The 10,326-nt window shown below is 42.4% G+C and overlaps 1 protein-coding gene across 1 annotated transcript in view; it reads left to right on the top strand.

The window, feature by feature from the left end:
- Nucleotides 1-10,062, top strand: part of TGM4 (transglutaminase 4) — a 69,737-nt gene extending 59,675 nt beyond the window's left edge. Inside the window, exons 11-14 of the mRNA XM_042782159.1 lie at nucleotides 1,789-2,067; nucleotides 2,989-3,158; nucleotides 6,200-6,336; nucleotides 9,861-10,062. Coding sequence (XP_042638093.1) covers nucleotides 1,789-2,067; nucleotides 2,989-3,158; nucleotides 6,200-6,336; nucleotides 9,861-10,062 — 788 coding nt within the window. The remainder of the gene's footprint in view (nucleotides 1-1,788; nucleotides 2,068-2,988; nucleotides 3,159-6,199; nucleotides 6,337-9,860) is intronic.
- The last annotated feature ends 264 nt before the right edge of the window (nucleotides 10,063-10,326 follow it).

The raw sequence follows: 10,326 nt of genomic DNA, 5'->3' as shown, positions 1-10,326 counted from the left end.
GTAGTGATACTGCCTCGGAAACCCAAGGAGGGGTCGCTATGAGTCGGGTCCGACTCGACGGCACAAAACAACAACAACAACATCATTATATTTATATTACAGTTGATGGTGGCCCTCAGGTCTTTGTTTCTCTGTTCATTTTCCTTCATTAGTTTTTCTTTCTGTTTGTCAGACTGGATAATCTCAATTGACTCATTTTCAAGTTAACTGATTCTTTTTAAGTCCACAATATCTATCTGGTTGTTTTTTGCCTTATCATTTTTATCTCTTTATCGATATTCTCTATTTGGTAAGTCATAATTGTCATACTTTGCTTATTTCTTTGAATATATTTAATATAGTTTGTTTAAAGTCTTTGTCTTTAAATAAATTCTTTAATCCAAGTTCTGAGCTTCTTCAGAGACAATTTCCACTGACGGCATTTTTGTTTGTTTCTTTCTATATCTTACAATTTTTGTTGAAAAGAATACATTGAAAATAATATAGCAACCCTGAATTCAGATCCCCCACCACACCCCAGAGTTTGTTGTTTCCTCTTTGCTGTTGTTTAGTGACTTTCCTAATCTAATACTATAAAATCTGTATTCTTTGTTATGCATGGCCACTAAAGTTTCTGCTTAATTAGCTTGTTGTTATTGTCGTTATGTGCCATCGAGTCAGACCCGACTCATAGTGACCCCTCCTTGGGTTTCCGAGGAAGTATCACTACGGAAGTAGATTGCCCCATCTTTCTTCCAATTAATTAGCTTAGTGGTCAGCTAATGATTGCACAGAGATTTTCTAAAATTCTTGCATTAATAAATCTCCCAGCCTTTGCTGAGGGTCTTTATGTGTAAGCTGGGGCATCCTTTCAACGTTCTTGCAGGCAGTTTACAATTCTGCCTCAACCTTCACTTCTTGCTTGTGCAAAGCCTTAAGGTCAGCCAGAAGTGACAACTTAGGTTCTTTTCAGGTTGTTTCTGGGCACATGCATAATCCTGGATATGCACAGCCTTGTTCATGAGTCTGGCCTTTTAGATTCCCAGGTCAGACTCTTATTATTCCCAGGCCAGCATCTTATTCTTCAGGTTTTCCTGTAAGTTTTTTGGTTAGCTTCTATTCTGGTTCAACTATTATTATCACTTCAGGCAGTTGTGATGTTAGATAATTGCCACTGATTGTTTTTGACAAATGCCAGGAAAAAGGCAGTTCTTCGTGAGTGAGATCTGAATCAGGTCAAATAAGGACAAGTCCTGTGGGTGGGGCTTTCTAGGGAACTGTCAGGTCAAATAATGACAGTTCTCTTGGGAAGAGGGTAGGGCTTTTGAGGAGCTCCAAACCCATTCTGTCCCCTCCACAGGCTGTTAGATTGCTAGTTTTCATTGTGATTGTGGCACTGTTGGTTTTCAAGGTTGGAGAGAACTGGGAAATTTAAAATGCTAAGAAGCTTTCTAGTTTTACTGAGATTGAGCTGTTTTTCTTGAAGAAATGCTCCTCAGATTTTTGCGAGCCTTTGATTAATTTCTAGAATTTGGAAAAAGTTAATTCTTGACAAAATTGGCCAGTGTTTTGTTGCTTTTATAGAGGAGCAGAGTTTTGAAGGCTTTGCTATTCCTGCTGATGTCAGTCTGTGTTAGCATCCAGGAATGGGGGTTTGAACATTGCCCTGGGTGAGTCCATAACTTGAGGGCTTCTGGGAAGCCTTTGGAGTCATGGATGGATGGAAAAGTTGCCTCCACCCCACAGGTTGGTTGGGACATTGGGCCCTGGAAGGAGCACCCTAATGACCCTGCTTTGTGTTTCTCTCAGGCTCCTTAGAAGAGAGGGAGGCCATGGCCCATGCCTTCTCTTTCTTGGATTATGGGAGGAAGTACACTGTACCTGAAGAAAAGCAACTTCTTCAGATATTTGTCCAGTCACATCCTGTGCTGCTGGGAGATCCTGTGAATTTTACTGTGACTCTGAAAAGAAAGACAGCTACCCCCCAGCATGTCACAATCTCAGCCTCTTTTGACCTGCAGTCATATACAGGCTTCAAGGTGGAACACCTAGATGTCCTCCATAAGTCTATAGAGATCCATGATGAAGGTACGCAAACCAGGGACAGAAGAGACCTCGAGCCCTGAGAAGGACCAGTATCCCCACCCTCTGAGATCTCTCTATTCTCTGTGGGTTACTTTCATAAACTAATAGACTTTTGTATGTGAGCAAACACAAATATTTATTGCATACCTACCAATTGCTGTTGTTGTTGTTATGTGCCATCGAGTCGGACCCGACTCATAGTGACCCCTCCTTGGGTTTCCGAGGCAGTATCACTACGGAAGTAGATTGCCCCATCTTCCTTCTAAGGAGTGGCTGGTGGGTTTGAACCGCCAGCCTTCTGGTTAGCAATCAAGTTACGAGGAACCCAGGCACAGAGGAAATGTGGGCCAAAGAGACTTCTTGAGTCTATCATAGAGTCAGAAATTGGGAGTTCTGGTAGTGTCTTTAGAAGGCTTCTTTTTTGATGAAATTTTCTCTCAAATATCCATCCTAATCAGTGAGTTGTAAGTACTCTGGGTATGATTTTGAGAATGAGTGTGAAGTCCCAAAAATAATAATGATGTCTGCCATGGACTCAGGAGGGGAACCTGGAGAACATGGCCAATTATTTTTCCATCTTGAGCCCAACTCCTTTTGTGGAGAAGAAGAGATATGCCCAATATACCCCATTTCATCCACCTAAAGTTATTCTAAGTCTGTGCTTGATGATGAAAACTCATTTTTTTGGGGGGAGCGTGCTATGATGTAGTGGTTAAGTGCTTCACTGCTAACCAAAATATTGGCAATTCTAACCCACCAGCTGCTAACTGGGAGAAAGATGTTGCGGTCTGCGCTCACAAAGATTTACAGCATTGGAAACTCTATGAGGCAGTTCTAGTCTGTCTTTTAGGGTTGTATGAGGTTTGGTTTGGTTTGGTTTTGGCACAACAAATAACCATGCCCTTCTTTCCAACTCTTTGGCAGTGACAGAAATTATTCTGACCTTGGACTCCAATACCTACGTCAACAGATTGACTATGTTCAGCGATGAGCCAGTCATCAAAGGTTTTGTGGTTGCAGAAATTTTAGAGTCCAATGAAACAGTTGCTTCTCAAGTGTTTGTGTTTTTCCAGTATCCTAAGATCTCTATAGAGGTGAGCTGTCTGTGGGCCAGACAGGGCTCCTAGAGTGGAGTAGGGGCCCAAAGATCCCTGGGGGGGTTGTGTGTGTGTGTGTCCCTGGGTGATTTGTTCTTTAGGACAATTGTACTTTTAAGTAAAATGGTACCTTGCTTTTCCAGGCTGGATTTCTGGAGAAGTGATGGTTCACATATATTTTTTTTTTTTAGTTTTTGGTCAATTGAATTTTTTAAAACTCCAATATTTTGCATATAGTACAAAAATTTTAAGCTGCAAAAGGTTATAGTGAAAAGTTTCTCTCCTACACTTTTCTGCAGCCTCTTAGCTCCTCTTTCCAGAAGTGATTCATATTATTAGTTTGTGTATGTGTATGTATGTATCTGCCTGTTGTTGTTGTTATGTGCCGTCGAGTCAGACCTGACTGGTTTCCAAGACTGTATCACTATGGAAGTAGATTGTCCAACCTTCCTTCTGAGGAGTGGCTGGTAGGTTTGAACCACCAGCCTTCTGGTTAGCATTCAAGTGCCTTAGGCACTATGCTACCAAAGCTCCTGTGTATCTGCCTAGAAAATGTGTACATGTCAACTATTTATTTACTTTTGTATTGTATACTTTTTTTTTCTTGACGATATATCTTAGAGGTTGTCTTGTAACACATACACAGAGGTTTGTTTTCATGACCAAGAAATTTTCCTTGACAGGCTGCACCTGCTTCTTTAGTCAGTCCCTATTCATGAGAAGATTATTTCCAATCATTACTTTAACAGACAAGACTTTAGTGTCTATATATAGCATTGGTCATATGTCATTCAATGGCTGTGGGAACATACGTACATGGCAAATTCAGAGGATTTGGATTATGTGCTACGTACTTTAAATGCATTTTAAGTACACATTTACTTAAGTAAAATTTAAGACTACTGGACTACATCTTCCTTATTAAAATGGAAACATTAGACTGTTTGTCATTCCCATCTCCTCCTTCATATGTACGGTATCTAGCTTGCTTCTTCCACTCCAAGCAGATGAAAAATCAAGCTGTTAGTGCTATAGAGAACAGCCTCACTCTTCTCACTGCTTAGTGGGATTCTCATGGCTGGGAATTCTGTAGTTTATTTGACCTTCACCCGGCTGTTGGAGATTTAGGTGGTTTCACAATTTTTACCATTACTATCAATACTACATGAATGACCTTGAATTTTCAAAATTTTGTCAATAGATGCACAAAGAAAGAAAGAAAGAAAAGAAAGGACTTGGTTTGAACTTGCATCTCCTTGATTTCTTAGTGAGATTGGGTATTTTTTCACACTGACCATTGGGTTTTCTTTACTGGCAACTGCTTTTTTATATCTCATGCCCATTCCCCCCTCCCCCCAGCTGAGCTGTCTTGTTCTTGTTGATTTGCAGGAATTATAATGGGTCAACACCCCAATGTCTTGCTGTTTTGCCCCTATGTCCTGCATTGCACATTTGGGTGGTGTGGTGTCTGTGTCTGTGCATGTGTGCCCATCAGTATGTGGGCTTTTCCTCCAAGTGTGGCAGCTTGAGGTCTCTCCTGGGACCTTGGTGAATCCTGTCATACTACTTCTATATATATATATTTTATTTATTTTATTTTTTTTTACTTTGTCTACTTAATACTATGGCCCAAATTCTCAAACAGAAGATGAGAAGCTATGCCTTTTCACAGACACTGAGTGGGTGCCTACCAGGAGCAGAGATTGGGAGGCCCTGAATTTAGATGAGAGGTGGAATGGGAAGCTTAGCAAGAGTGGAGTGGCTCCAAGCCCTGCTCTGAAGTGACCAACTGGGCTGTGTGGGGTGGATATTTGAGTCTCGTCCATAAAATGCGTGTTACGGTGCAGAGATTGCAGGCTGTTGTGGGGGCTGCATGGAGATCATGTCCAGCAAGTGCAGGGCTTGGCACAGGCCCAGGGGCCTGTGGGATTCACACCCAGTGCAGAGGGAGGTGGAGCCACGTTGGCTGCTCTGGGCCTTACCTGTCAGTTACAGTTTTCTGCTGGGATAAGGCCATGCCCTTGCTGACAACTCCATGGCAGATTCCTCTTACAATCACCTCTTAAATCTTCTGATAATTCACCCAAGGGGATTGCCACAAAGCCCTTCATGTCTGCAGCTCTGGCCTATGTGAGGGCTTGTCAGGGCCTTAGAGATGGGGACCTGTGTGTGGCCCATGCCCCAACAGGTGCACTTAGAGCAGGGACTCTGGGTAGACTAAGAATTTGGCCTCCCTGTAAAAGACTGTTGTTGTTATGTGCCATCGAGTCGGACCCAACTCATAGTGACCCCTCCTTGGGTCTCCGAGGCGGTATCACTACGAAGTAGATTGTCCCAGCTTCCTTTCGAGGAGTGGCTGGCGGGTTTGAACCACCAGCCATCTGGTTAGCAGTCAGGTGCCTTAGGCACTATGCTACCAGAGCTCCTTGTAAAAGACTAATCCTTGAAAAATCCACTGTTGTTGTTGTTGTTAGGTGCCATGAAGTCGGCTCTGACTCATAGTGACCCTACATATAACAGAATGAACACCACCTGGTCCTGCGCCGTCCTTGCAATTGTTGCTCTGCTTGAGCCCGTTGTTGCAGCCACTGTGTCAGTCTGTCTCATCGAGGGTCTTTTTTCTCCTGACCCTCTACTTTCCCATCCATGATATTCTTCTCCAGGAAATGGTCCCTGATAACATGTCCAAAGTACATGAGACAAAGTCTCACCATCCTCACTTCTATGGGGCATTCTGGCTGTACTTCTTCCAAGATAGATTTGTTTGTTCTTCTGGCAGTACATGATATATTCAATACTCTTTGCCAATACCATAATTCAAGGCAACAATTCTTCAGTCTTCCTTATTCATTGCCTACCTTTCACATACATGTGAGGCAATTGAAAATACCATGGCTTGGGTGTAATGTGTGTGTATGTGTCTATGTATTCATCCATGGCTGGATATAACTCATCATTGTGGTTCTACTTCTACATTTTAGCTTATTATGACTCATGCATGTTTTCTGTCCCTTGTTTTCATTCCTACCTCAATACAGATGCCTGACACAGGCAGAGTTGGCCAGCCACTTGTCTGCATTTGCATCCTCAAGAATTCACTGCACATCCCTTTGACGAATGCCAAGTTCTCCTGGGAAGGCCTGGGCATTTCCCCACGGCAAACTTTGAGCCAAGGGTGAGTCTTCTCAAGGTATTTTTACAAAAAGGGCAGAAACAAACTCTCCAAACATACATTGTTGTACTTGTGTGCAAGTATTTCTGAAACAGGGTTTTGAACTGGTTCAAAATGGTTCAGTTATTGCCATCCTAAACAAGAGTTGCATACACATTGCATAGCAACCAAATCTGTTACCTGTGGTATTTTGACCCCAATAGGAAACAGACAGCTGCCTTGCTCAAGATGGCAGCTGACTGTCCCCGCTTTGAATGTGTGTTACTTTCCAGAGTCCTGTCAATAATCTAGTCTCCTGCATCAGGCTCCTGAAACTTTTGGGAGGAAGGACTGTGGCAGGACTTTTAGAGAGCAACTTATTGGCATGACTCTGGAGAGCAAAACACATTCAGAGCAGCACAGTGGACCACAATCTTTGAGCAGTGTACAGCTGCTTGTTTCCTACCTGGATCAAAATACCACGGGTAACTAATTCTGTTGCTGTGCGATCTTATGTGACCGTGTTTATGATGGCAATTACTGAATTGTTTTGAACTGGTTTGAAGCTCTGTTTCTGAAATGTTAATTCCCAGGGTGGGATTATACAGTCAAAATATAGCTACCATTTGATAGTGCCAAGTTGCTTTTTCAAAGGATTGCATTGATTTATGTTCCACCAACAGATTTTTTTTTTTTTTTTTGCCAATCTAGTGGTTAAATGATCTCATTATTGTTTTAATTTGCATCCCTGATTATTTGTGATACTGAATATTTTTCTTATGTTAACTATCTTGTATGAATTACCTATTCATATTCTTTGCCCATTTTTTTTTACTGAGCCATTTATCTTTTCATCTTAATTTGTGTATGCTCTTTACATAGTAAGGAGTGTTATGTGATGCTCATAATTTGTCACAATCTTTTTTCTTAACTTCATGATGTCTTTCATCATCGTTGTTGTTATGTGCCGTTGAGTCAGACCCGACTCATAGCAACCCCTCCTTTGGTTTCTGAGGTGGTATCACTACGGAAGTAGATTGCCCAACCTTGCTTCCGAGGATGTAGCCCAATTTGTCAGTCTTTTCCCTTATGGATATTGAGTTTCATATCACTTCAAGAATATAGACATTACTCTTCTATACTTTTCTTAATTTTTGGCTTTATGTTCACAATTAAGCATTCATCTGGAACTTAATTTTTTGTATGTGAAGTGATGTAGTGCTCCAACTTTATTGAATCATCTATCATTTTCCTAATATTTTGAAATGCTACCTTTATTATATTGTTAATTCCCATATATATCTCTAGGTCTCTGGACTCTTAATTTGTTTATTTGATATGTCTTCTCCAGTGATGCAGTGCATAAGGCATTTGACTGCTAACTAGAGGTTTGTGGTTCAAACCTACCAGCTGCACCGCATAAGAAAGATGAGGCAATCAACTTCCATAAAGATTTACTGCCTTGGAAGCCCAATGAGGGGTTGTTATGAGTTGGAATTGACTTGATGGCAGTTTTTTTTTTAATGCAATACCACACAATTAAAATGACTGTGGTTCTATAGTACATATTGATATATAGTAGGGAGGTTCCCCCCTTATTATTTCGCCCATAGAACTTTTAGAATTATCTTGTCATACTCATTTAAAAGTTGTTGGCATTTTGATTGGTACTGCATTGAATTTATCAATTCATTTGGGGGAGAATTGTGACAAATGGCAATACTGAGTCTTCCCATTTTGGAACATGGGATATTGATCCATTTAATCAATTCTTTGTGACTTCGGGAAAGTTTTATTGTTTTCTTCATATATAAACACATTCCTAGTTGGAGTAATTCCAAGGTATATTGTGGCTTTTGGTGTTCTTGGGAATAGAATATTTTTTGTTGCATTTTCTAATTTTTGTTTGCTGCATACAGAAATGATTGATATTGATTTTGGTATGCTGATGTATCTAGCAAAGACTTGACTGAAGTCTAATGGTTCTTGAGAGAAGGTTTCTGGTGGCCTGTTCTCTGATGGCATAGTGCCTAAAGCATTTGACTGCTAACCAGAAGGCTGGCGGTTCAAACCCACCAGCCATTCCTAGGAAGGAAGATGGGGCAATCTACTTCCTTAGAGATATTGCCTGGGAAACCCAAGGAGGGGTCACTATGAGTCGGACCAACTCAACAGCAGCGAGTTTTTTTTCTTCTTTTTCCTTTGTCTGTTTCTTACAGGGTCTCTGAATCTCCCACATAAAAAGCACCAGACTAATCTCCCAAGTAAAAAGCACGTAGACCAGGGTTTCTCAAACTCCAGTGTGCATATAAATTACCTGGGGGAATATTGTTAAAATGCAAATTCTGAGTCAGCAGGTCTGGGGTGGGACCTTAGATTCTGGGTCTAACAGGCTCCCCCCCAGGTGATGTAGATGCTGCTATTCCTGTACCACACTTTGAGTAGTGAGGAATTAGACAATTCCATGCATGTGGATTTCATAATAAAACACAGGTTCTTCTTGGAAATAATTGTTAATATCCATGAAATGAGAACATTTGTATACCCAGGCAGGGTTCCCCAAAACATTTGCAAAATGCTAGAACTGGAACACCCTTGGAAACCAGCTAGTCCAGCCACTTTGCTTTACAAAGAAAATTGAGGCCCATGAATAGCTGAGTCATCTGAAGTCCCAAACCTGGGATCCCGTATTTGAGCAGTGCCAGACTGGGGTCTGAGTGCCAATCTTTTCCTCAACTAGCCAGTGGACAACGGGCAGACCTGAGACTCTGAGAACAATAAAATGAGGGTAATACTGTTACCTGCCCTGTCTACTTCCCAGAACTACCTGGAAAGTCAAATGGGCTGAACAGTAAGAGGAAATGTGCTGAGTGATCCGTGTGTCCCAGGTCTGTTTGGCCCCAGAGGCCATGCTTGTTCCAAGCCCGACATTGTCTCCCAGTGTGAAGATGATTGGGAAGGAAATCTATGAACTAGGGTGCACAAAATCAAACTGGCCAGACCAGTTGGAGATAATAAGGGAGGCAATGGGGGTCATGGACAGGTAGGAATGAAGGGGACGGTAGCAATAGGAGTGGTTGCTGCTGCTAACCTCAGCTAGCCAAAGCCCCCAGCACTGTGGGAGCTTCTGAATTTTCTGAATAAGCCAGAGGAGGGTGTATGGTGTTTTACGGTGTAAAGCTTCTGGATCTTAAGAGATGGCAATTGATTCAAATTGTGACGATCACCATGTATGAGAACAGGTCCTCAGCCTGCTGATTTGGAAGCAGTGCTGCCACCGCCAAAATGCTTCCAGTGGTCCTTTACTTGTTTTGTTTTGGCTATCAGGGGCCCTGGCCTGGCACGAGGTCTAGTCATAGTACTTGTCAAAAGCTCTCCAGGCGGTTCTAATAGCACCTGGGGTTGAGATCCACTGCGCCGTGCCCGTGAATGGCCAGACCTTTTCAAGGAGGCCAAGCTAAAGGCAGGGGTTCCTCATGCAGTGCACCTCCCCTCTCCTCCCAGCATTCTCAGCTGATCACATGCCTGTGTGCCTTTGCATTTTCCAGGATGGTGGAGTCTGGTCAGACCATCAACTTCCAAATAAAATGCACCCCAGTGAAAACTGGATCCAAGAAATTTATCATCAAATTTACCTCCAATGAAGTGAAAGAAATTTGTGCTGAGAAGAGCATTCTCATCACCAACCAGCCTTCCCCTGAAGACGTGGAAACAGAGGTGGGAGTCCCACTGGCTCTGAGGCTTTTCTGAGCTTTTCAGCATTTCCTACTTTGGGATGACCTTTTAGATCATGGGTGATTAAATGTAATTATGCAGATGAGGGCAGATTCAAGAGCCAACTGGGTGTAAGGTAAGGAGTTCAAAGGCCAACAAGACTACACCTACAGACAGCCAGACCCACTAGGCCAGGGTTTGGCCAGCCCAGAAGTCCTGCCAGCTATGGATGTTCTCACATTGGGTTGGGCCTTCTGGAAGTGCATCGACTCCTGTCTACTGCCTGCCTGAAATCCAGGG

This window comes from Orycteropus afer, unplaced genomic scaffold (assembly GCF_000298275.1).
Source record: "Orycteropus afer afer isolate SDZICR_OR568_19922 unplaced genomic scaffold, OryAfe1.0 scaffold00250, whole genome shotgun sequence".
NCBI classification, from domain to species: Eukaryota; Metazoa; Chordata; class Mammalia; order Tubulidentata; family Orycteropodidae; genus Orycteropus; species Orycteropus afer.
The sequence above is the reverse complement of the archived record's forward strand: the minus strand, read 5'-3'. Positions and strand labels throughout refer to the sequence as shown.